The 27858-nt window shown below is 39.3% G+C and overlaps 1 protein-coding gene across 4 annotated transcripts in view; it reads right to left on the bottom strand.

Moving 5' to 3' along the window:
• The window catches only part of mpp3b (MAGUK p55 scaffold protein 3b), a 30974-nt gene extending 3223 nt beyond the window's left edge, over positions 1 to 27751 (bottom strand). Inside the window, exons 1-19 of one of the 4 annotated variants that reach the window (XM_051915537.1) lie at positions 27584 to 27736; positions 21713 to 21820; positions 21213 to 21339; positions 20660 to 20778; positions 20508 to 20585; positions 14826 to 14906; positions 14194 to 14331; positions 13944 to 14025; positions 10835 to 10920; positions 10644 to 10718; positions 10357 to 10553; positions 10086 to 10150; positions 9188 to 9208; positions 8560 to 8601; positions 1529 to 1594; positions 1056 to 1217; positions 883 to 963; positions 540 to 633; positions 156 to 264 (exon numbers count right to left, since the gene is read on the bottom strand). In XM_051915537.1, coding sequence (XP_051771497.1) covers positions 156 to 264; positions 540 to 633; positions 883 to 963; positions 1056 to 1217; positions 1529 to 1594; positions 8560 to 8601; positions 9188 to 9208; positions 10086 to 10150; positions 10357 to 10553; positions 10644 to 10718; positions 10835 to 10920; positions 13944 to 14025; positions 14194 to 14331; positions 14826 to 14906; positions 20508 to 20585; positions 20660 to 20778; positions 21213 to 21237 — 1521 coding nt within the window. In that variant the 5' untranslated portion in view covers positions 21238 to 21339; positions 21713 to 21820; positions 27584 to 27736. Of the gene's footprint in view, positions 1 to 155; positions 265 to 539; positions 634 to 882; positions 964 to 1055; positions 1218 to 1528; positions 1595 to 8559; positions 8602 to 9187; positions 9209 to 10085; positions 10151 to 10356; positions 10554 to 10643; positions 10719 to 10834; positions 10921 to 13943; positions 14026 to 14193; positions 14332 to 14825; positions 14907 to 20507; positions 20586 to 20659; positions 20779 to 21212; positions 21340 to 21712; positions 21821 to 27392; positions 27549 to 27583 lie in introns of those variants that run through there. The other 3 variants (XM_051915535.1, XM_051915536.1, XM_051915538.1) reach the window with 3 other exon arrangements.
• Positions 27752 to 27858: the final 107 nt, after the last annotated feature.

The raw sequence follows: 27858 nt of genomic DNA, 5'->3' as shown, positions 1-27858 counted from the left end.
CGGCATAGGCAACTGGGTTGCTAAGCACCTTAAGTCAAATAAAATTAGTTTGAAAATTTCTATGACACTGCACATTTCACAAGAGCTGAGAATCAGAAATACAGAGAAAATCAAGTAAACTGACAATAGTAACAATAAGAGAATGCTATATTTACCTCAGGTTGAACATCTACCAGACACACTTTACTTCTCGCCAGGACACTCCGGATTGACTCCAGACTCGTCCCATATTGGTTATTCTTATATTCACCATATTCAATAAACCTGGACATGCACAATATGTGTTTTTCGTCAATCAAATCAAATTTCAGTAAAATCAAATTTTATAACACTACTAAAGAGATAGTTCACCCAAAAATGAAAAATCTGTCATCATTTACTCATTCTCAAGAAGAAAATTTCCATGTAATTACAATAGCTGGTAGCCAAAGTATTCAATTTTTGGGGTGAACTATGCCCTTAACAAAATACCACAGAGATGTGTTACAATACTGACCAAAAGTGCATTCAACATATTAAAACTATTTCATAAAACATACTTATTAGATTGTATGTCAGCCTCAAAAGCCTGCTTGGAGATGAAGTGGTATTCTACACCCTCCTTCTCATGGCTCTTCCTGGGTCTTGTTGTGTCTGTTGGAAAATGATTATACAAGTCTACAATCATTTCAGTTAAAATCACATGTGATCTTGCAATATATGACATGTAGTTGACATATGACATGATTTTGCAATATATGACATCCAATGAGATTAGAAGCTCTTCAACTTCAGGTTGTTAATTTGAAGCAAGAATAAGTTCTACTTTGATTCAGCTTCTTCATGTACCAGGAAGGACCTCCCCAGTCTCTAATGTATAACTAATGTAAAAAGTAAACTCACGTGGCACAGCAACACCATACCGATGAGGATTCTCAGCAATCACCTTCTGCTTCAGCTCATTGATCCGAGCACCAAGAGATCCTGAAGAGAAAAACAAAACAAAGAAAATGACATTCTGAAGGCAAACAAAAGACTGGCTTATTTAGATTGCTCTGAAATCCCTTGAGTCTTACCTATCAGAACCACAAGTCTTGGTTTATCTTGAAGTCTCATCTGATGTAGGGTCACCTCTTCATATATGAGGAACTCATTCTCTGTGGACTCCGCTGGGTGAGACTCTTTGGTTGAACCCTGATGATCCTTGCGGCTCAGCCTGAAGCTTCTTCTTAGACCAGCTGTGAGAGCAAAGAGATTTTTCAATATATCAACAAAGGAAAAGACCATCTAAAAACAGAGAAGATCAGAAATAGACATGACAGAATTACATGATAAAAAGATCAGACAAAAAGACAAGGGTGGAAAGAGGGGCATCCTCCAGACTAAAAATATCATGTCTCTCACACGGCTGCTGATTTTATGTAACTGCTGCATCTCAGGAGGAAATAGCAGCATGCTGTTCATCTGCTTTGTACTATTTAATATGCAGTGAATAAGTTAAAGCAGCAATGCATCTATTCACCTAACAAGTATGAATGAAACGTGGTACCTGAGTAAAACTCCCAGGAAAAGGCCTGGCCACAGGACGGTGCCACCGCCTTACACTTTGGAGAAACTACAACTAATGTTAGACCATCACACATCCAGCATAATTCTATAAAAACTATCACAAGCTATCAGCCATGCCAAAGCCTGCGTGAGCCATCAGCCCAAAGCAATAGTTCCCTGGCTATAGCAGTGCACCTTTGCTTTATACTTAAAGAAAGTTCATCCAAAAATAAATGTTTCAAACCGTATGATTTCCTTTCCTATGGAAGCCTATTTCCATCACATAAGAAAAAATATCATGCTTTGGTTTATCAGAAATATGAGATAAGTTTGAAATGATGAGATAAAAAGTCAAAATTATGACTAGTTTGACTTTTTAATTATGTCTTTTTATCTCATAATTTCCACTTTTATGCAATAATTATGACTTTGATTTGATTTCTTATGTGGCGGAAATGGAACACTTAAACAGAAATGCTGAAGAACGTACTGGCCATTTTTTTTTCTTCCCGTAAAAAGAATAGTGAATAGGGACTGGGACGGTCAAAATCTAAAATGACAAAAAAGCGCCATTATTCATGCTTTGAATCTACAATTTTATGTCAAAGTGACATGACAAAACATTGAAATTTGATTATGTGGAAGTGCAAATGAGACATGAGATCTACAGCAAAGGGGAAGATTATAATAATTACTGTATATTTATATTATATAAATGAATAATGACTTAAATGTATATGTGTTCCTCACACATACACCGTGTTACAAATTATTATGCAAGTGACATATCAGTAAGATTTCAGTACAATAAACATTCAGATTTTAGTTTTTCTAAGAAAATGTTTGTTTGTTTATTTATCCATATCTTTTCAGATAACTGGTATCAATCTCAGACAAAATAATTTGCCAGGCCTATGGAAACCGCACTTAGAGGTTGTTCCACATTATTAAGCAAGTCACAGTTCTCATGCAATATGGGGAGAAAGAAAGATCTTTCTGAAGATGAAAAGCATGAAATGGTGCAATGTTGTGCAAAAGGCATGAAAACAACTAATATTGTGTGAAAACTGAATGGAGATTATCAAATTATCATAAGATTTGTGAGTGATTTAGAGCACAGCAGAACTCGGTCAGATAAAGGCTTATTAATGAAAGTTCCTGCCAAAAAAATTAATTGTATTAAAAGGGCAGCTATAAAAAAGCCAGTGTTGAGCAGCAAACAGGTGTTTGAGCTGCTGGTGTCTCTGGAGTCTCAAGAAGCTCTCCATGCAGGCTGCCAGTTGTGGGTAAAGATGCATTTTAGACACTCCAAACCAAAGCTCACAAAGAGAAACATTTACGGTGGGTTTAGAAATACATTTTTAAACAGTTTTATTGCTGTGGTGTTTTTTTGCAGCATGGGATAGTGCATAGTGCATTGTATTTCAGAAGGCACTATCCTCCTTTTTATACCATAGCTGAAAATGGCCAGTTCCCATTCAGTCGGTTAGATTCGAGGTACGTCGGACAGACCGACGAATAGGAATCTCGCTAGAGAGGCCAATCTGCTTCGAGTGTAACTAAAACGAGCCAATGTACATTGGCATGCAATCATATGCAGCAGCTGCTGGATCTTACCGGCAGGGCTCGCCAAGCCTGCGGGGAAGCCGCTTCCGCCTTACACGCTATGGCGTTGTTGCAGGTCCATCAGGCCAAGGCACTGAAGGACCTGCACGAGGGTGGTCATGATCCACAAGTTCTCCAGGAACTTTGTGCTGCGACGGACCTTGCGCTTCGTGCGACGAAGGTTATGGCGCGGTCAGTGGGTCGTGCGATGTCCACTTTGGTGGTCCAGGAACGCCATCTCTGGCTGTGTCTGGCCAACATAAGGGATACCGACAAAGTCAGGTTCCTTAATTCCCCCATGTTCCAGACCGGCCTCTTCGGCGACGCGGTCGAGAACTTCGCCCAGCAGTTCTCAGCTGTACAGAAGCAGACTGAGACCATCAGTCACATCCTGCCGCGGCGGTCAGCTGCTGCGTCCACCCATCCGCCCCCTGCGGCTGCCCCCGCTCCCGCACCACAGCAGCAGCCTCCATCCAAGCGGCACCGTGGAGCCAGTCGCAAGCGGGGTGCCCAGCCCGTCCAGGCCCCCGCCAAGAAGGGTGGTAAAGCCAAGAGCAAGAGGCCCTAGGACGGGCGACCCGGAGATGGCTGGGACTGCTCTTCAGGAGATGGTGACTGCACCACTCCTTCCCCCGGAGGAGGGCCGGGTAGTAAATCCTTTGTTTCATTTTGTTTCTGTTCAGCCAGCGGTACCCAAATTTTCAAAAAAAGAGCAGTTTCCTCCATCTCCTGGTCCGAAGAGGGCACGGAGAGCAGTGGGAGGGCAAGAACCTCTCCACTCTCATCCCCCTCTTCCTTCACCAGAGGGCAGCAGCGTGCAGTTCGAGAAGGCGGCCAAAGCCTCTCCTGCACCCCTGCCCGACCTTGGAACCAGGTAAGTGTTGCTCAGCTCACTCAGACCCCGTTACGGGCTGCCTTGCTAAGAGAGCCTCCCGAGCCGCGTCACTGCGGGTACGCCTACGGTTCCTTTGATCCCGCTTGTACGGTCTCTGCGAGCCTGGTTAGTGCTCCCCAGTCCGTCTCGCTGGCTCATTCGGACCATCAGATTTCAGAGGCATCCACTTCACTTCAGTAAAAGCTGTCGATGCCCATGTCTTGCATGCGGAGATCGCGGTCCTACTGGTGAAGAACGCGATAGAGCCGGTCCCTCCAGCCGATATGAGGTCAGGGTTCTACAGTCCCCACTTCATTGTACCCAAGAAAAGCGGTGGGTTACGTCCGATCTTGGACCTGCGAGTTTTGAATCGGAGCCTCCACAAGCTACCGTTCAAAATGCTCACACTGAAACGCATTTTCGAGTGCATCCGTCCCCAAGATTGGTTTGCAGCGATCGACCTGAAGGACGCGTACTTTCATGTCTCAATTCTACCTCGACACAGGCCGTTCCTGCGCTTTGCGTTCGAGGGTCGAGCATATCAGTACAAGGTCCTAACATTCGGGCTGGCCCTGTCTCCCCGCGTCTTCACGAAGGTCGTGGAGGGAGCCCTTGTTCCCAAGAGAGAACAGGGTGTTCGCATCCTCAACTATCTCGACGACTGGCTTATGTTAGCGCAGTCTCGGGTTCAGTTGTGCGAACACAGGCACCTGGTGCTCAGTCACCTCAGCCAGTTGGGCTTTCAGGTCAACTGGGAAAAGAGCAAACTCTCCCCTGTGCAGAGGATCTCTTTTCTCGGTATGGAGTTGGATTCGGTCGAACAGACAGCACGCCTCACAGAGGAACATGCTCAGTCGGTGTTGAACTGCCTGAATACGTTCAAAGGCAGGACAGCGGTCCCACTGAAATTCTTTCAGAGGCTCCTGGGGCATATGGCAGCCGCAGCGGCAGTAACTCCGCTCAGTTTGCTTCATATGAGACTGCTTCAGCACTGACTTCACGGCCGAGTCCCGAGATGGGCGTGGCAATGCGGTACGTTCCGAGTGGCAAACCTTCAGCTAGTGGTCAGACCTCTTGTTTCTTCGGGCAGGAGTGCCCCTAGAGCAGGTGTCCCGGCATGCTGTGGTGTTCACAGATGACTCTGCCGCCGGCTGGGGTGCCACGTACAACGGGCATGCAGTATCAGGGGTTTGGACGGGCCCCCAACTGCATTGGCACATCAACTGCCTCGAGTTGCTAGCAGTACGCCTTGCCCTGAGCCGCCTGAAAGGGCCGTTACGGGGCAAGCATGTGCTGGTCCGTACGGACAACACTGCGACTATTGCGTACATCAACCGTCAAGGTGGTCTATGCTCCCGTCGCATGTCGCAACTCGCCCGCCATCTCCTCCTTTGGAGTCAGAAGCATCTGAGGTCGCTTCGCGCCATTCAGGTACTTAACACCTTCACTTCGGCATGTGCACCGTCTATGAGACGTGCTTACGCCTTAAAGTGGGACCTGTTCGTCGAGTGGTGCTCTTCTCGCCAGGAAGACCCCCGAAGATGCTCAATCAGAGTCGTGCTTTCATTCTTGCAGCAAGGGCTGGAGCGTAGGCTGTCCCCCTCCACCCTCAAAGTTCATGCTGCCGCAATTTCCGCATACCACGACCACATCGATGGCAAGTCTGTTGGTAAGCACGACCTGGTTGTCAGGTTCCTTAGGGGGGCAAGACGATTAAATCCTCCTCGACCCCCCTCCTTACCCTCTTGGGACCTTGCTCTGGTGCTTCGAGCTCTCCAGAATGCTCCCTTTGAGCCCTTGCAGTCAGCAGACTTAAAGATTCTGTCTATGAAGACTTTGCTGCTGGTTGCGTTGGCCTCCATCAAGAGGGTAGGGGACCTGCAGGCATTTTCGGTCGATGAATCATGCCTAGAGTTCGGGCCAGGTGACAGACACGTGGTACTGAGACCCCGGCCTGGCTGTGTGCCCAAGGTTCCTACCACTCCCTTCAGGGACCAGGTAGTGAGCCTGCAAGCGCTGCCCAAAGCTTCAGGACCTCAGACCAGCTCTTTGTCTGTTACGGAGGCCAGCAGAAGGGAAAGGCTGTCTCCAAGCAGAGGATGGCCCACTGGATAGTGGACGCCATCGCCTTGGCTTACCAAGCTCAAGGCGTGCCCTGCCCGCTCAGGTTGCATGCTCGCTCTATGAGAGGTGTTGCATCCTCCTGGGCGCTGACTCGTGGCGCCTCGCTGACAGACATTTGTAGAGCTGCGGGCTGGGCGACACCTAACACGTTCGCTAGATTCTGTAGCCTCCGTGTCAAGCCGGTCTCCTCCCGTGTTCTCACCTCAGGTCAGAGGCACGGAGAGGCCCCGGCTTAGTGTCGGCTTACATGCGCTTATTACTCCAGAGAGTCCCTACGAGGCAGACCCTGTTGATTCCCCCGATCTCCCTTCGGCAGCCGACGTGGCGGAGCGTCTGGCGCCAGGCCTATACTCCGTTGTATCCTTGAGAACCGGATTTAGGCTGGGTACCATATGTGTGACCCTACAGGGATCCCATATGTGTAGTTCCACGGTTGCTCCTAAACGAAGCCCGTGTCTTTCCTTCTGGGAGAACCCACCTCTCATCAGGTTGGAGTCACCCGTGTACTTCCATATGTAGTACAGCCCTACGGGGTTAGTCCATATGTTCTTCTCCACATAACTCCTTTGGGGAAGGATGTGGCTTCCGCAGCGTTCCTTTCCAGTGAAAGGGTATGCTTTCCCACTGTTATCCAATAGTCTCACTGAATGGGTTTTTTGGGGAACAGCAGTGATCGACACTCTCTGTGTTAGCCCTGTCCCACCGTCCATAAGCAAGGGGGTACAGGAGGCTTGCACAGAGCGCTGGAAGGGGGCAGCCCCTGTGGCGCTTTGGTAGGGATTCTTATTCGTAGGTCTGTCCGACGTACGTCGAACGTGACTGACCGAATGGGAACGTCTCGGTTACAAAGGTAGCCCTCGTTCCCTGAAGGAGGGAACGGAGACGTACGTCCCGTCGCCACAGTCGCTGTACCTCGCTGATGCTGCCGCCTATCCGGTTCGGCTCCTCAGCGAAAACCTGAAGATGCAACGCACCTGCTGCTCATTATATACCCACGCTGTGAAGCGAGCAGCTGCTGCAGATGATTGCATTCCAATGTGCATTGGCTCGTTTTAGTTACACTCGAAGCAGATTGGCCTCTCTAGCGAGATTCCTATTCGTCGGTCTGTCCGACGTACGTCTCCGATCCCTCCTTCAGGGAATGAGGGTTACCTTTGTAACCGAGACGTTATGAGCTCCATATATCTTGCAGAAGGGGACCTTCCATCTCACTTCCCAATATTCCAGCCCAAATCATCACCCGCCAGCTCCCTGAGTGTCTTGTTGGAACATGGTGGCCATTCACCAACCATCCAGAAATCCATCCATTTAGACCATCCATTGTAGTACGGCATTAGTCAGTGAATAAAACTATTTAAAAATGAGTCTTCATGTATTTCTAAACCCACCGTAAATGTTTCTCTTTGTGAGCTTTGGTTTGGAGTGGCTGAAATGCATCTTTATGCACAACTGCCAGCCTGCATGGAGAGCTTCTTGAGACTCCAGAGACACCAGAAGCTTCAAATACCTGTTTGCTGCTCAACACTGGCTTTTTTTTGATAGCTGCCCTTTTAATACAATTAATTTTTTTGACAGGAACTTTCATTAATAAGCCTTTATCTGACCGAGTTCTGCTGTGCTCTAAATCACTCACAAAATCCTTACAATGATTTGATAATCTCCATTCAGTTTTCACACAATATTAGTTGTTTTCATGCCTTTTGCACAACATTGCACCATTTCATGCTTTTCATCTTCAGAAAGATCTTTCTTCCGCCCCATATTGCATGAGAACTGTGACTTGCTTAATAATGTGGAACAACCTCTAAGTGCGGTTTCCATAGACCTGGCAAATTATTTTGCCCGAGAGTGATACCAGTTATTTAAAAAGACATGGATAAATAAACAAACAAAAGAAAAACTAAAATCTGAATGTTTATTGTACTGAAATCTTACTGATATGTCACTTGCATAATAATTTGGAACACGGTGTAGGTACCACATGACTTCAGAATACTTGAAAAAAAGAAAAAAAACAGCAGGCATATTCTTCAATGTTTCTCCTTTTGTGTTCCACAGAAGAAAGGCATACAGGCTCAAATGAACAATGTAAAGATTTCATTTTTGGGTAAACTGTCCCTTTAAGCAGTAAGTGCCACAAAGAGTAAGTGCAGAAAAATCTTCTTCTTAGCAAAGAGCACACACTAAAAACCATTAAGACAAAAACTCAAAGAGGGAGTTGTCCAAAGCCAGCAGCAGAGCAGTGGGCTGTCAAGATGTGACCAATGGCTGGGGTCTTAGGATGTGCCAAGCGCATGAGCTCTGTGGTGTATCAAAGAACTCACAATGAAACCAGATGATATTTTAAGCGATTAACACCACACGAAAAAGCATCATCCAGAGCCAAAGCCATGTGGAGTGCATTTCAGTGTGAAGGGTGCATCTCTCACCTACGTGCTGTCCACTGAGACTGCACTCACTGTCACAGTCCTCTGGAGGGTGGGTGGGTCAGGAGAACACAAGAGATGAAAGGGTACAGGGAGGAAAGGAGAATCAGTGGGGTAACGGGATATATACACTTTACAAGGACATTTTGTAGGTCAGAAACTCAGAGGTCAGAGTTATTGGAGAGGCCAAGAGAACCACAACAGCAAAAAGAAGCAGCAAGCACTGAGCGCAGGGATTTCAGCATTTGTACTGGGTATTTAATTGAGTCTTGTAGTTCTTTTCATGGACTAGTAATGATTGTAAGTTAATAACAAATACCTGAAATACCCATTTAACAGATTTAAGAATAAATTTGAGAATAATTTTTAAGTATTTCAATTTTTATTAGGTTATACTTTACATTAAGGTGTCACGGTTACAGTGTAATTACACAAATAAGTAATACTACTGAGTAATATTAATTAATTAACAACTTACTGGGTTAGGTTTATGGTAAGTTGCTTGTAATTATGCAAAATCTACTGTTAATACTACACTAAGTAGGCTACAAGTGTGCAACAAGGACACTGTAAAATAAAGTGTTACCTTTTAATATTTAATATTTAATGACATTTTGTCAAAATCACCTACCTTTTTCACAAGATTGGTCACCTTGGGTAAGCAGAATGAGGAAACAAACACAATTGCTGCAACATGAACAAGTATGGGAAAAGCAAATAAATATAGAATATTGCAACTAGTATTGTCAATTCTGACAGGCCTGGTCAAAAATATAAATTCACCATCTTCATTTAACCTATGCTGATATCTATCCTTAAAATACTATGAACGATTTCAGTGTATTGTACAGCACTTCTTGCAGATGGGGCGAGATGTGTATTGAATATTGAATGCGATGAGATAACTGTGAGTCGGTTCTTTTTAGTGAATCAAAAAAATAGAGCATGACCAGCATACCCAGATTTTAGAAACAAAAGAACTATGAGACATTTTTTAAATTGACTGTTAAAAGGACTGGTCTGTATAAATTACAGCATTACAAAGAAAGAATATGTAACCAAAATGAACATTATATAGCTTAAACTGATTAAATAAAAAATGGAATTGAATTGAGAACTTGTGAATCTGAATCAAATCGAGAATCTGCATCGATACCCAGGACTCTTTGGAAACATTTGAAAGTGTAACATAAACAACATAAACAACATTTTTTCTCGCAAATAACACTATATTGCCTAGGTCATTTAACAGGAATGGGTTAAAAAAGGCGGAAGATCTGATTAAACTGAAGAATTAATCTGAATATACCAGCGTTCTTCTCCATTTGTCTTTGACAGGTACGCTTTCATATTTTCTCTGAGAGTTTTGTCAGCACACCTCAAAAAAGATGCAAGATATCCACCTGTCTGCTGAATAACTGCTGCATTTACAGATTTTTTGTTTTAATGTTTATAAGCAACTCACATCTAATTAAGTAGTAGGTACCCTACTTCCCTCAGCTACCGAGTAGTAGCTTCTGAGAACTTACATGGTGTTGCTCTGGGTGATTTAGGGCTCTGGTGTGTTCCCATTTTCATCCTATACAACAGTCGTCTGCAAATTTAGGACAAAGAAACAAGATATCGTTACAATAAGAACCAAAGACTTTCTTTTAGAAGAATCATAGCGGCCGAATGTCAGAAGAGACAAGAAGAAGATGAGTGTGTCCTCAAATATTTATTCAAAAAGAATAAATCAACTGTTGTTTTAATTAATTTACATACTAATGTTCAACTGTTGACATGATTTTTGTTGTGTACCTCTCCTGGAACTGTCTTGAAGGAACAAGGCCGGCACGCAGGTTGCTGTCTCCCACTCTTTTGGCCTGCCACCACGTTGGGTCGTCCTGGCTCACCACCTGCAGGATGTCCCCACGTGTGAAAGGCAGTCCTGCCTCCTGGCAGGGTGTGGCCTTGTCCTCATATGGTGTGTAATCAAACAGGGCTCTTAAATAGACCTTAAAGAGACATAAAATAACACTGCATACATTATCCGCAGCAGCTATCTATTCTGTCCTATGACTTTCAAATAAAGTGATTGCATTTACCTTACTCTCCTTGAATCTGTCCTCCTCCTTAATGGCAGGGATAATCTTCAGAGTGATCGAGCCCTGAGACTGAGACTGCAGCCCGACAAACAATAATAAAGGACACTAAATCACACAAGTGCCTTTTCAGATAAGGAGTCTTATGGGAATGACTCAGCTTTTGTAAAACAACAGAGAAATAGTGAACACACCAGAATCTGGCTGATCTCCTCAGGACGTTTGTGTATAATGAGATTTCCATTGACTTCCCTCAACTCATCTCCAACATGCACCAGACCTGAAGGAGAATTCAGTCAAGAGTCATCATGGTGCATTCAAAAAACATAGTCTGATACTAAACACTTATTTTACGTTTAGCCGATTTTCAACCTGCTTTGTATTGTTACAATATCTAATTTTTACATTTTAATTATTCATAACATTATACTATAGATTATATTACATATATTGTACATATATTTGCATGTATATATATATATATATATAATATGATACATAATATTTTTTCTTTATACCACAGTATATATATATATATATATATATATATATATATATAGTTGTGGTCAGAATTATTGGCACCCCTAGAATTTTTTAAGAGTAAAATATCCCTGAAGTATATTCCCATTCATATTTACATTTTTTTTTTTTTTTTTTGCACACCAGGGTGATCATGAACATGAAATTGTCCAGCCATGACTTTCTGTTCCACAGGAGTATAACCATGAGGAAACACAAAGGCCAAATTCCCTTAATAATTCATCAAAATGAGTAAAACCAAAGAATATAGCTCTGATGTGTAGTAAAAGATTGTTGAGCTTCACAAAATAGAAAGTGGCTGTAAGAAAATAGCTAAAGCATTGAAAATCTCTATTTTCACTATCAGGGCAATAATTAAGAAGTTCCAATCAACTAAAGATGTTACAAATCTGACTGGAAGAGGACAAATCGTCTAAATCGTCCTAATGAGCGGTGAGGAGGAAAGTTTAAGTGGCCAAAGACTCTCCAAGGATCACAGCTGGAGAATTGCAGAGATTAGTTGAGTCTTGAGTCTCAGAAAGCCTAAAAAAAATTATCAAACAGCACCTACATCACAACAAGTTGTTCGGGAGGGTTTCAAGAAAAATCCTCCTCGCTCATCCAAAAACAATCTCCAGCATATTCAGTTGTCAGACAAGACTGGAACTTCAAACGGGACCGGCTTCTATGGTCAGATGAAACTAAAAAAAGAGCTTTTTGGCAGCAAACCCACCAGATGGGTTTGGTGCACACATGGATAAAAAGTACCCCATGCCCACGGTTAAATATACTGCTGGATTTTTAATGCTGTGGGCCTATTTTTCTGCTGGAGGTCCTGGACATCTTGTTCAGATACATGGTATCATGGATTCTATCAAATACTAACAAATAATCAAATAAATCAAAACCGCTCAGAAATCTTAGATTAATCTTTAAAAGATTGCGTTCTCGATTTCATCACCCACATGATCTAATTCCTAAATGACAACGATTCACCCGTGTACATTTAACCTTCGACAAAAATAAAATTGCGACATTCAAATCTGCGTTCGCGCTGCCGTTGATCTAAAGAGAGTTGTCATGTAGATATAAACAGCTTCACAAACAATCTTTCAGACGATCTAACCATGAGTAATACATTTGTTACTGTTTTTGTTAATCTTTGTTAATGTTAGTTAATAAAAATACAGCCGTTCATAGTTTGTTCATGTTACTTCACAGTGCATTAACTAATGTTAACAAATTTGTAATGTAAACAACTTTTGATTTTAATAATGTATTAGTAAATGTTGAAATTAACATTAACAAAGATTAATAAATGCTGTAGAAATGCAGTTCATTATTAGTTCATGTTAATGTAGTTAACTTATGTTAACTAATGAACCTTATTGTAAAGTGTTAGTGAATTTGTTGAGATTAACAGTCTGTTAAATTCATTTTACAAGAATAATAAACACAAAAAGGACTGTTTGAGTCAAGTATTGTGCATTTTTCCATTACTACTATTTTTTATTAGTTATTTAATTATTTTAATGGAACCGGAACCGGAATCGTTAAGCAGAACCGGAATCAGAACCGGAACGGGAAAATTTCTCACGATTCCCAACCCTAGTCCCCTGACCTGAACCCTAAAGAAAATGAGTGGAGTGAACTGAAGAGAAGAAGCACCAACATGGAGCTGGGAATCTGAAGGATCTGTAGAGATTCTGTATGAAGGAATGGTCTCTGATCTCTAGTCAGGTGGTCTCCAAAGTCATCAGGCATTATAGGCTGTTATCTTGGCAAAAGGAGGTTGCAAAAAGTATTGAATAAAAGGATGCCAATAATTGTGGCCAACGTGTTTAGGAGAAAATCATTTATTTCATAATGTGATTTTCCCCCCACTTTCAATTCTTTTCCTTCAATGAAAGGTTAGATTTTTGCTAATTTTATGAATTAAAGATCAAAAGGATAAACAATGCAGATTTATTTTTACAGTCATCTTTGATCATATTTACCAAGAGTGCCAATAATTCTGACTGTATATATATATATATATATATATATATATATATGTATGTATATATATATATATATATTAAATAAAAATCCTAGATTAATGTCAGATTTTTGGTCCCCACTATATAAAAAAAGCATAATTATTAAAATGGCACATTAATATCTACAAACATTTCTCAATCATATTTTTTTCATTGAACGTTATATCATTGCATGCATACTAAAGCCATTATTCAGTAGGACAACCTTGCACACAATCATATTTCAGCAGAATTTCTATGGCAACCATTAAATCTGCTCTGTATATTTCCAGTATAATCTGTAATCCCAAAGCAAATCATAATCTCAAGGATTTTAGTCAATATTTTGCATGTGATCAGAAAAATTCGCTATGAATGCTTTTAATATCAAGAAAATAATGATTCTGCTGTGATTACAGTCTCCTTTGTTGCTGACATGTAATTTTCATTTTATTTAATTTGTCACTTTTTAAAAATAATTTTGGATTTCTTACAGGATAGATTCTCAGTAAATTCTTTGCATTACACTTGAATAAATGGTTATTCAATTCCCTCATTTTATCTTTCCATTGAGAATTGAGTCATCTGTCATGGTTTTACAGACTGAACAGTTTTTGACTTGGATGGTCCCATGATCACGGGATTATGTTACATCAGATCTGCTGAGAGAGATTTTGCTTTTGTCCGGCCACAGTGTAAAAACACACAGTTGGCACAGAAGAAAAAATGTTATGCTGACAAGGGGAGGGACCAGGCTGTCACTCACCACTGCGGTCTGCAGCCCCGCCCCTCATGATCCTAGCAACCACCACCGCTCCAGTTACCTCGTCCCTGCGGATGGTCGCACCCTAAAAGCCACAATCAATTGCAAAAGTTATATAAGCCTATATTTCCCATGTCTTGATGATAGTGGACAAAATAGTCATTTTATACACAAAACAGCTCAATCATCATACATACATTTAATATAACTTGTTATGATGCATAAACTACTATATTTGTTTGCTGAAACTCACAAGAGGCTCCTTGTTCTTCACCAAACGCACGATCTTCACTGATTCCTCCTCCAGTTCATCGTCTAGATCATCTGGTAGAGGGGGGAGCACAGGCTCAAAGTTCTTCTGTGCCACTGTGTCATGTACTGTTAATACTGCCTGATGTGTCATGGAGAGAATAATCACAATAAAAGTTGACAGAATGATTCACTAGTGCTATGGAAGAAAGAATGTGCATGTAAAAGCTAGAGCGAAAGAGAATTAATATGTAGATATACAGTATGGACTGACAGAGAATAGAAATAAAAAACAATTCCTCCTGTGGCACATGGAGGAAATCTGATTCTATTTTGTAATGCCAATATCAAATAAAATTAACTAAGCTTATTTCGCCAAGATTCGTTTAAATAGCCTACTGATTTAAGAGGAATTATTGTGTCAGCCTCATATCTGTAACAGAATTTACATACCAATGTAATTTTCAAATTAAAGAGGCAAGTGTTTACGTGCAGCTGATCTGACCTTGTTTCTAAAAATGTTGTGAATTACTGTAGGGCCAAATATACAATTAGGAGAAGATTTCTTCACCACAAAGACATGAACACACACAGTTAGGGAAATCTCTACAGAAAGCACAAGTGTGACTTTAGCACCTTCACATGTGGAGCGGTAAGAAGTGTTAATAGCTCTCTCTCATCGTCTTCCAGTGGTCCGTTCTGTAGCTCCTCTGCGACCTGTCAGTGCAAACCACAAGACCAGTGTAGTGTAATCAAAAATGCAAAAACGTGACAACAATTCAGGGGCGGATACCTGCCACCCTAAGAAAAAGCATTGCCACCCCAGATTATCCCCAGAATAAAATATAAATTTAACCAGTGTTTTCTGCTACCGCAGTGTACCAGCTGCGCTTTAACACACGATGACATAAAAAGATGTAGCCTAGGCCTACCGCGAAAAAAAGAAAAGACGTCTGCTGCGGGGCTGCTCGCGCTGTGTATAGTCAACTTCATTAACAGGTGACTCATATGTTGCCCAGTTCAATTGTTTTTCCATTTGTGTTCATAAATCAGAAAATTAGAGAAAATTGTGGTATCGTTTTCCACAACGCTTCTCGTTGTTTATTTTGAACTGTTACTATTTATGGCGCGCAGATTCTCCGAATGCCCGCTCCACTTTCATCATGGATATAGGAATAGGCCAAGGGCGTTTCCTCCGAGGAGGCAAGGGAGGCAAGGGAGGCAGTGGCTCCTCAAAAAAAAAAAAAAAAAAAAAAAAAAAAAGGATGAGAAAATAATCCATATTATATATAAAACAACACAAATATTACAAATTATGACATTAAAAAGAGCGCAAGTCGCTCTAATTTCTTAAGGAACACTGCCCAACAGCAACACCCGCAGGTAAAGTTACAGCAGGAGTCATGCCTTTGCTCTCATAGAAAACCATAGAAAACCATCAGACCCCCGGCGTGCGGTGGGTTTTGTGGGGGGTAATTGAGAATGAATGGGAGAAAGTCACGTGAGAAGAGGCAACGTCTCCATCACGCTATGATTGGATGTAATTGGCTATGATTGGATATGATTGGTTTGTGCGATAAATCCCGCCTCTTGTTGACGTGCACGTTCCGCGCGTCCGATTGAATGAACAAATGATGGCGTCAATGGGAAGACTAATTGAAAAGTAAGTAAACAGATCAGCCAGTTAGATATCACCGCTTTATGTCACGTCAAAATCAAACTTGAAATTGAATGAAAGCATGATGACTACGGGTTTTTTTTTTTAGTCCAATCAGGTTGGTGAAATTAAAAATACATTTTCGTGTCTGTGACAGACGGTGTTTACGGAGCATGACTGATGATCCAAAATAGCCTAAGTTGACAATTAAAAAGAAAAACATCAATACACAAATAAAATATATTGTTTAAATTATTATTGCCTTTATTATTATTTTGGAATGAATGTAGAAATGCTTAAAACACTAACTTGATGACTGACTTGGTGTTGATAAATAGAACATTTATTACAATACATTGTTAATGTTGTCACATGGAATCAATATTGATGCTGTTGAAATTCTGCAGCAGAGTGACGACATCTCAGATCATTATCTAGTCTCGTGTATACTACATTTAGTCAAGGCGGCTAAACTGCCTCCATGCCATAAATATGGTAGAACCATCACTTCTACCACTAAAGATTGCTTTATAAATAATCTTCCTGATCATTTTCATCGCCTTAGCATACCAGACAGCTTAGAAGACCTCGATGTTGCAACAGAAACTATTGCCTCTGTCTTTTCCAGCACATTAGACTCAGTTGCTCCTTTGCGTTTAAAAAAGATTAAGGAAATTAATCCAATGCCATGGTACAATGAGCACACTCGGGCCCTAAAGTTAGCAGCCAGAAAAATGGAGCGCAGCTGGAAGAAATCAAAACTAGAAGTATTTCGTATTTCGTGGAGAGAGAGAATGATTGAGTACAGAAAGGCCTTAAAATCTGCTAGATCTGCCTATTTTTCAAAACTCTTAGAAGAAAATAAACACAACCCTAGGTATTTATTTGATACAGTGGCTAAATTAACAAGAAATAAAGCTTCAACTTCTGATGTTTCCAAAGAGCACAGCAGTAATGACTTTATGAACTTCTTTACTTGCAAGATTGATAATATTAGAGAAAAAATAATAACCATGCAACCGTCTACTACAGTATCGTGTCAGATAGTGCATTGTAGTGTCCCTGAGGAAAAATTCAATTCATTTACTGCTTTAGGAGAGGAAGAATTGTCTAAACTTGTTAAATCATCAAAATCAACAACATGTATGTTAGACCCTATACCGACTAAGCTATTGAAAGAAATGCTTCCAGAGGTCATAGACCCTCTTCTCAATATCGTCAATTCATCTTTATCATTAGGATACGTACCAAAAACTTTTAAGCTGGCTATTATTAAACCTCTTATTAAAAAAACACAACTTGATCCTAGAGAATTAGTCAATTACAGGCCGATCTCAAATCTCACTTTTCTGTCAAAAATACTAGAAAAGGCAGTATCATCACAGCTATGTTCCTTTTTAGAAAGAAATGGTATCTGTGAGGATTTCCAGTCAGGATTTAGACCGTACCATAGTACTGAGACTGCTCTCATTAGAGTTACTAATGATTTGCTCTTATCATCAGATCGTGGTTGTATCTCTCTATTGGTGTTACTGGATCTTAGTGCAGCATTTGACACTATTGATCACAATATTCTTTTAAATAGACTCGAAAATTATGTTGGCATTAGTGGAATTGCATTGTCATGGTTCAAATCATACTTATCTGACCGTTATCAGTTTGTAGTAGTAAACGAAGACATGTCATATCGATCACAAGTTCAATATGGAGTACCACAAGGCTCAGTACTAGGACCGTTACTGTTCACTCTGTACATGCTACCCTTGGGAGATATCATTAGGAAGCATGGCGTTAGTTTTCACTGTTACGCTGATGATACTCAGCTCTATATTTCTTCGCGCCCTGACGAAACTTACCAATTCACAAAATTAACGGAATGCATAGCTGATATAAAAAATTGGATGACCAGTAATTTCCTACTACTAAATTCAGAAAAAACAGAGATTCTAATTTTTGGACCAAAAACTTCTTCACGTAATAACCTAGAATATTGTCTAACACTTGATGGCTGCTCTGTTAAGTCTTCGTCGTCAGTTAGGAACCTGGGTGTGCTTTTTGATACCAATCTTTCATTTGAAGGCCATGTTACTAGCATCTGTAAAACCGCATTCTTCCATCTTAAAAATATATCTAAACTACGACATATGCTCTCAATGAAAAATGCAGAACAGTTAGTTCATGCGTTCATGACCTCAAGGCTAGATTACTGTAACGCTCTACTGGGTGGTTGTTCTGCTCGCCTGATAAATAAACTACAGCTCGTACAAAATGCAGCAGCTAGAGTTCTTACTAGAACCAGGAAGTATGACCATATTAGCCCAGTTCTGTCAACACTGCATTGGCTTCCTGTTAAACATCGTATAGATTTTAAAATCTTGCTAATTACTTACAAAGCACTAAATGGTTTAGCTCCCCAGTACCTGAGCGAGCTCCTAATTCATTATAGTCCTTCACGTCTATTGCGATCTCAGAATTCAGGCCAGCTGATAATACCTAGAATATCAAAATCAACTGCAGGTGGTAGATCCTTCTCCTATTTGGCACCTAAACTCTGGAACAATCTTCCTAGCATTGTTCGGGAAGCAGACACACTCTGTCAGTTTAAATCTAGACTAAAAACGCATCTCTTTAACCTGGCATACACATAACACATTACCAATTTATATTTCCAAATCCGTTAAAGGATTATTAGGCTGCATAAATTAGGTCAGCCGGAACCGGGAACACTTCCTATAACACCTGATGTACTCGATACATCAGAAGAAGAATGGCATCTACGCTAATATTAGTCTTTCTGTTTATCCCGAGGTTCACCGTAGTCAACCGGATCCGGGCCGTATCCAGGTGAGACCAAGGACCTGCACCTTGACACGACCACAACGCAGCCCTGAAGTATCAGCAGAGATTGAGTCAACTAGATCATCCCCTGTGAAGGCCTCATCGACACGACAGCCACGACACAGTTCCTCAACAACCGTCCATACCGGCGTGATGAATACGATCCTCAATTGGATGGAACTGAAATAAATACTTTTAATGTTGCGATCCTATTGGACTTATGATAGCAACCTGAATTGTAACAAAGCACTGTTGGCCAGAGGAGAACTGGCACCCCGACTAAGCCTGGTTTCTCCCAAGGTTTTTTTCTCCATTTTAACACCAATTTGCCACTTGTCTGCCACCTGATGTCACCTGATGGAGTTTGGGTTCCTTGCCGCTGTCGCCTCTGGCTTGCTTAGTTGGGGACACTTGACTTGACATTTGATATTCAACAGTGCTTTTGATCTGCCTGCATTGACACTATTCTTTAAGAGATGCTGTGCAGCCAAACAATGTACCAGTTATCAATGTAAAGCTGCTTTGACACAATCTACATTGTAAAAAGCGCTATATAAATAAAGGTGACTTGACTTGACTAATGTAAAATTACAAAATAGAATTGTATTTGGTTTCTTTTTTTCTTTTTTGATGTAATGTAAAGTAATGTTCATTTAACAAGGAAGATGTGTCAACGTTAAGAGTAATGCACATGAATTTACATTGATTCATAAATAAAAAAAAATGTGCCTCCTCATTTCAGAACACCACTGCACGCCACTGGAATAGGCTTATTTTCCATCTGATATGTATAAATAATGGAAACCAATAAGAAGATCCTGATCACGGAAACTAATTTTTTCTTATTAAATCAGCAGAGTTTGGTCATTTAATTTACATATTTGAAAGACAAACTTTATGTTGGCTTGACAAGGTCTTTTCTTAAAATTTATATAGTGTCTCTTCAGAAAATTTGTACTAAACCACTCAATTCATATGGATTCGTTTTACAATCTCTTCATGAACTTTTTGAAGGATCAAAGGGTAGTTGTGTAGACTGTCAATGGTGGGACAGAAATCTTTCAGATTTCATTAAAAGTATCTTAATTTGTGTTTTGAAAATGAACAGAAGTCTTACCGGTTTGGAATGACATGAGGGTGAGTAGGCTGAATTTTCATTTTTGGTTGAACTAACACTTTAAGTCTCAGTGCTTTTGTTGCTCTTAAACTTGAGGCACTAAAACGTGATTTTTATGTAATACCTAAAATTAATAAACTTTTCTTTATGTAGTAATGAGAGACATTTAGAATATGTTGAAGTGCCCTGGATATTGATATTATGTTATTAGGGGTCCAAGCATCAAAGGTGACTTGGACCCTGAATGAATTTATGATTCTGAACTGTCTGCCATTTCAACTGAAAGATGAAGGCTGTGATATTAATGTTACCTACTAGAGGGAGCCACAGGAGAGAAAATCTTTTAATCTGTTTTCCTATCAGTTTCCATCCCTTTGAATGGAAACAAATGTATTGATATAGTTCATTTGTGTAACTATGGTGTACTGACAGTATAGTTTCATATAATTAGCATAGGCTACATAGAAATCTGTGAAATGCTTATAAATCATTAAATTTTAATTTAACGTATAGACCCCAATAAAACATATTTTTCAAATTGCCAGTCATGATTAAATATGTTGATTGATTGATTGAAATATATTGCTATCCATATAAAATAAAGATTTATTTGCCTTTTTCAAGATAATGTATATTATACAATTTCTATAAAGACACATTTATTTACTGTTGTGGTATGAATAATAAAATGATGACACACACTTACGTCTTCGGCCAGGCAGGATGCGCTATGGAACACTGGGGTCGGACACTGGAGCTGGAACTGCCTCAATCGCTCATGGATCTAGAGGAAAGGTCAGTACAGATGGATAATCATTCACAAAAGCACTATTAGACATTTTATCCAGCATTACGCACTTTCATAAGATAGCTGAGGCTCCTCTCACTGAAGACCTCTCTGAGGAAGACCAGATCCTCCTTATGATTAGCTTCTGGATGCAGCTGGGAGGTGAGGAGAGCTAGCATCTCATGTAAACCTGCAGCATGCAAGAAAACAAAAATAGTTTACTTTTTAAATCATGAATAATATAATAATGTTGTTGCGTTGACCGATACAGCAGGATTACTGACACCTATTAGTGTGCATGTACCATAACATCACATAAAAACAAATATTTTTAGTCACCAATACCATTGAAAAATACTCTAGGCATGCTTCAGAATATATAATGTTTCATAATATTAAGGAAGTTGTATTCAACTGGTCATGTGATTTCAACATGGCAGCTCCCACCTAAAATAAAACAGCAGCAGATATGACTGGAACCTCATGTACATGATTTTGAACATTTTGTCTTTCAATGTTCATTTCTTTATGTGTAAATAATTTTTTAAATTAGGGAAAAATTACTTGTGTTTCTTTAATATGATGAATTTATTTTATGACAGCATCATAGCTGTTGTGAAGTACCTGTGGTAGGTGAGAGAACAGGCATGGCTGCTCATGAGACAGACAGAGACGCAGGAAAAATGGTTCTCCTCTTCTCTCAGGTCACTCAAAATGCGGCCTCATCTGAAAAGCCTGTTATCCACAAAACCTTAAGAGAGAAAAAGCAAGAAATTGGCAACTTTAGGAACCCATTAACATTTTAACTGTTCCTTTCTGTGGATTGCATGGTAAATAGCTGTTCAATAATTATGTGGCACATCAAATCAATGAGGCGAATCCTGTATGACAATTAGAGGGTAATAATATTTTATGCTCATTTGATCATTTCAGTTTGAAATGGCTTTAAATGCCATTGCTGTTTGCATGGTGAGGTTTGCTAATAACATACCACCATTATGGTGAAATTTTGCTTTTAAAAAAATATGAGACAAGAATAGATTGGTACACAAAACGAGGAGAAAAAAAGAGGGAGAATGAGAGATGTGACGATAGTCATTAGGCATGGCATTAAATTCAATTACACTTAGTCATCTCAGTTTAATCCGGATAGAATGTTGCTGTGATGAGTCAATTGAAGAAAAGCATCTCTCTTCAGAGGGGATATAGATTCTGGTGGTCTGCACAGTTCCCTGTAAATGAGTGAAGTAAGTAGAAATATGATCACTTGAAAAGGAGTCCCCGGGAAATAATCCCCATGGCAACAACAATCAATACTTAATCACTGCTTTTCATCCAGAGAGACACAGGAAACAGTGTACTCTGCACTACTTTAAAGTCCCTTTAACCAAGTCTGAAAATGATGCTTTTCAGTTTTACTGTAAGCATGGTTAAATCATTTAGCTCATCTACACATCAAATAAAACAGCCCTAAACATTTCTGAGAATGCAGAGCTCAAAAACAGGATTTCTTGAGAATGCAATGCACCTCTAAGACCGGTTCCATAGGAGAACATTTCCCATTTTCTCATACAATAACCTGGTAACACTTTATAATAACTCACACTATGAATCATTAGTTAAGCATTAGTAAATAGTTAATTCAGCATTTATAATGCATTGTCCCTATACATTAATAGATATTAGTAAGCAGTTCATAAATATTTTTGATTTATAAGCATATCCATAACGTGTTTAGTAATTTTATTTTTATACTTAATAATTAGAAATTATTTAGAAATGATAAATTAATAATTAATAAAGTATTACAGTATTTACAAACCAGTTATTTAGGAGTTGTCAGTGGTTCATAAGATAATTTAGAATGTGTACGTAAATGATTAATAAACTATTTAAATGTACATTTATAAATGTTATTATTTAGACATATTGTAATAGTTATTCAGTGTGTTGATAAATGTTTTATTAACACATATTCCTACTGTATTTCATGATTAATTCAGGTAGTTGTAATACATTTAGTAGTTGTCAGTTAACTGCTTTGTAAGCTCATCTAAAGTGAGGACTATTTATGCCTTGTAAAGCTTTTACAAAGGAGATTTAAAGGCAGAGTGAGACAGAACATTTATTTCAAGATGCAAAAAATGCAACTGTACAACTGTACACTTGATATAACATGAAAAATAAACCTCTGCAATATTATATAAAAATAAAAAAGGACCTAAACAAGCAAAAAGCAACAAAATGAACAAAAAAGAACGAAATTAGAAAGCAAGTGAATATAAATAAAAAATAAGCAACGCAATGAATATAGGCCAACAAAATTAGCAACAAAACTATCAAAAAGCAACAAAATGAAGAAAATAAGCAAAATATTTTGGTTTAGTAAGAAGGTTCTCTTGTTTCAGTTTCATGGCTGAGTGAAAGTTCAGTGCAAACAGTGAGTCACAAATTAAGGCTTTTCACACTTGAAATAGTTAACCCTGGGTCATTGTAAACCCCGGGTAAACGGAATCCTGGGTTTCATTTTACTGCACAGTTGTTTTCTGGAGGTGTACAGGAATTTTTATTTTCTGTGACATTGCAGAGGTTTATTTTTCATGTTATATCAAGTGTACAGTTGTACAGTTTTATTTTTTGCAATCTTGAAATAAATATTTCTGTGTTCTGTATCACTGTGTTGTGTTTGTTTCCTCTTTCTGTTTAGAGCCTTTAAATCTCCTTTGTAAAAGCTTTAGGAGGCATAAATAAACCTCACTTTAGATGAGCTCACAAAATAGTTAACTGAAAACTACTAAATGTTTTATAATTACCTGCATTAATCATGAATTACAGTAGGAATATATGTTAATAAAGCATTTATTAACACACTGATTAACTATTACTATATGTCTAAATAATATATATAAATGCACATTTAAATAGTTTATTAATCATTTACTTACACTTTCTAAATGATCTTATGAACAACTGGTTTGTAAATAATGTAATACTTATTAAAATACAATTATTAAACACATTATAGAAATGCTTATAAATCAAGAACAAAGCATTTATAGCTATATTTATTAACTGCTTACTAATGTCTATTAATGCTTTATAAATGATGAATTGACTATTTACTAATGCTTAACTAATGATTCATAGTGTGCAGTTATTATAAAGTGTTACCAGTATGATGGAATGGCATATTGGTGCCTGCTACTTAAACTACCAAAATCTGCTTTGTTCTTAATATGTACTGATAACCACCATTATAATACAAGTGGTACAATAGAAAACATGACACTAAAATAATGTAATCAACATTAACTGAATAACAGGAAATGTAACACGAAACACCACAATGTACATTACTGATAATAACAAAAATCAGAGGAAACAAAATTATTTAAATACAATTTAAATTCCAGAAATGTCCTTTAACTGGTTTTCACCAATGAAATGGTTATTCCTAGTTTATACTTGAAAATACTATTACTTTAACAGTGTTTTACAGTAAAATTAAAGTGTTACTAATGCTAATACAACTCGTGTTTCTCCCTAGACATCTACATTTAGAGAATATATTGACATATTCTATTCCTTGGATTTATTCCTTAAATATTTATTACTTGGTTCTAAAAAGGTCTTTAAAAAGTCTTACATTTACCTTCATAAAACCTGCAGAAACCCTGTAGTTAATTACCTTACCATATACAACCTGAATTCCGTAAATGTTGAGACGTTTTTTAAATTTGAATAAAATGATAACTAAAAGACTTTCAAATCACATGAGCCAATATTTTATTCACAATAGAACATAGATAACATAACAAATGTTTAAACTGAGAAATTTTACAATTTTATGCACAAAATGAGCTCATTTCAAATTTGATGCCTGCTACAGGTCTCAGAATTTGGGAAGGGGGCATGTTTACCATGGTGTAGCATCTCCTTTTCAAAACAGTGTGAAAATGTCTGGGCATCGAGGTTATGAGTTTCTGGAGTTTTGGTGTTGAAATTTGGTCCCATTCTTGCCTGATATAGGTTTCCAGCTGCTGAAGAGTTCATGGTCGTCTTTGACTTATTTTTCTTTATAGGTGAAAGATCTGGACTGCAGGCAGGCCAATTCAGCACCTGGACTCTTCTACGACGAAGCCATGCTGTTGTAATAGCTGCAGTATGTGGTTTTGCATTGTCCTGCTGAAATACACAAGGCCTTCCCTGAAATAGACGTCATCTGGAGGGGAGCATATGTTGCTCTAAAACCTTTATATACCTTTCAGCATTCATAGTGCCTTCCAAAACATGCAAGCTGCCCATACCATATGCACTTATGCAACCCCATACCGTCAGAGATGGTGACTTTTGAACTGAATGCTGATAACAACGCTGGAAGATCTCCCTCTTCTTTAGCCTGGAGGACACGGTGTCCGTGATTTCCAACAAGAATGTCAAATTTGGACTTGTCTGACCACTCGTCGAACACTTTTCCACTTTGAAACAGTCCATTTTAAATGAGCCTTGGCCCACAGGAAACGATGGTGCTTCTGGACCATGTTCATATATGGCTTCCTTTTTGCATGATAGAGCTTTAGTTGGCATCTGCAGATGGCATAGCATCTTTACTTCTGAGACTCTGCCTCTCTAAGACATCCCTTTTATAGCTAATCATGTTACAGATCTGATATCAATTAACTTAATTAGTTGCTAGATGTTCTCCCAGCTGATTTTTTTCAAAATTTCTTGCTTTTTCAGCCATTTGTTGCCCCCATGCCAACTTTTTTGAGACCTGTAGCAGGCATCAAATTTGAAATGAGCTCATTTAGTGGATAAAAGTGTAAAATTTCTCAGTTTAAACATTTGTTATGTTATCTATGTTCTATTGTGAATAAAATATTAGCTCATGTGATTTGAAAGTCTTTCAGTTTTCATTTTATTCAAATTTTAAAAAAACGTCCCAACATTTCCAGAATTCAGGTTGTATATGGTAAGGTAACTAACTTACAATTAATCTATGAACAAGTTTTTACTGTAGCATTTTTACTGTAAAAATTTTTTTTTTATTTTTTTATTTTATTTTTTTTTTTACCATGAGAATACCAAATATGATGCTTTAAAGAACCCAAGAGGACTTCACATTTCTTGTGCCAATAAACAGATCCAGAAAACCTATTTAAGTTTGAAAAGAATTATATAGCCCACTCAAGAAACTTATACAAAAAAAAAAAAAAAAAAAATATATATATATATATATATATGGTTCTTTGTAAGAGATTCTTTGCTGAACCTAAAGAAAGAACTACTGAAGGCAAAACACTGAAGACTGTACATTGGTAAAGACAGGACAGAAAAAATGTGGTTTGATTGAGTATATTTGTGGTTTTTAATTTCAGCAAAAATTAAGTTCTCAGGCCCATTATCATACAAACAGAGGCCTATGGTTTCAGAAATCACAACCTTGTGCCAATGAAAGATTCCATTCTGAGGGACATTCTGAATTTTGAACATTTCACAGAAGGAGCTTAAACCCTCAGTACAGGTGATGAAATATTGAGGGGTGTCATGAGTTGAAATTTTGGTACGGCTTGTCCCAGACCAGCTGTAACCTTACTTCAGACTTTTGGTTTTCTGAAAGCCCTCTAATCCATGCTGATTCTCTCAAAAGACTTCCCATTCGCTCTGATTATGACGTGTGTGATGGAAAGATTACACTGCTCTCTATCTCTCTCCATCATTCTCACATGCTGCAGCTACATTGTGGGGATTCTCACCAGACATATGCTCAAATCAGGGTCATCTCGCTAGCAACCCATCTTACCATCTGAAAATACCATTGGTGAAAGTGTGATATGCAAAACACCACCCCATCACCATCAAACACAAAACCTAATTGTCATGAATGCCAAATTGCAAATGGTTCTCCCCAGCGAAACCACCTTTTGGTTTGCAGTCAGAAGACCTTGGGCCCATTCTGTCTGACCTTTTATCATTCTGTCTTTCTCTAGAAGAACAGGGGGTCTTTCGCCCAGTTCTCGCCCTTACAGAATGATTCATGTAAGGCTGAAAACGTGTCCTGCTGGGGGACAAGGTCATTCAGCCACCCTTCTGCCACCATCTGTCCCTTTCACTATCACGTACTGTTAAAGGCCACCATTAGTGCTGACAGCTCTGGCTCTCTCTTGGTGTGTGTGTGCATTGTGCAAATAAACGCTTGTATGGACACAAACATGGGCGGCAAACACGTCAAATTAAATCTCTTTGGAGAAGATTATCATAAATGACATCAGCAGGAGTCACTGAGCCCTATGAAGTCTAATTCATTCAAATTCAGCAGATTATCAGAAAACAGCCTGTCCATCAAATCAAAACACGTCATAATACTGTATATGCGCCTGAAAATGTGTTACGAGCAGATTCATTAGTTGACAGGTTGCACATGATCATGCATGCCTGTACTCACACATATGCTGGAGACTTTCCATTGACTTCTATTGGTCAAATGATATTTTCTATCCTCTACACCTCATATAAACCTTTTTTGCATTTTTATATTGTCACTAAGGTATTATTTAGTATGTTTATTGAGACATTTTTATGGTTGAGACCCACACACACACAGTCATGACAACACAAATCACAGGTACACAGGAATGCCTTCTAAAAGCAGAAGCTCAGGAGGAACAAAACAGGAAACACACAAAATACATTTACATAACTATTTTTCAATTCTCCCATTTCAGTAATGCTTTCTGAATGCATGTACTGTGACAAACTAAAGGAAATCTGAGAAATATTAAAAGACACCCAGCATCCCTCTACCTCATTCCAGCGGACGTGCATCCCAGAGTCTCTCCGAAACTGTCCGTCACGGAATGTGGCCAGTGAAAAATGCATCACTGGATGCTGAGATCCTTTTAAGTGCTGAATCCTTCCCCCCTGCTGTTCACTCTGTCTGCAGAGCGGATTATACAGCCAGCATGCAAAAAGGAGAACGCCCCCGTATCTCTTACCTTTCACCGCCAGTGCATGCGTGAGAGCGTTTCCGCTTTCATGGAAAGACCCTCGGCATCTCCGTGGCAATTCCTTCTACACTGGCTCGGTGTGTCTCGGTTCTTCAGTACCTCCCCCCTTTCTCGCTCTCTCTCACATACAATCTTCAGCCCTCCCTCTTCAATCTCTTGCTCTATCACCATCCCCCCACTGGTCCTCTTCCTCTCTCTCCTCTAATGATGCTCACTGTGATATGGCAGGAGCTGATCGGCAGCGCCTGAATCTGGACAGTTAT

This window comes from Ctenopharyngodon idella, chromosome 12, assembly GCF_019924925.1.
Source record: "Ctenopharyngodon idella isolate HZGC_01 chromosome 12, HZGC01, whole genome shotgun sequence".
Taxonomy (NCBI): Eukaryota; Metazoa; Chordata; class Actinopteri; order Cypriniformes; family Xenocyprididae; genus Ctenopharyngodon; species Ctenopharyngodon idella.
The sequence above is the reverse complement of the archived record's forward strand: the minus strand, read 5'-3'. Positions and strand labels throughout refer to the sequence as shown.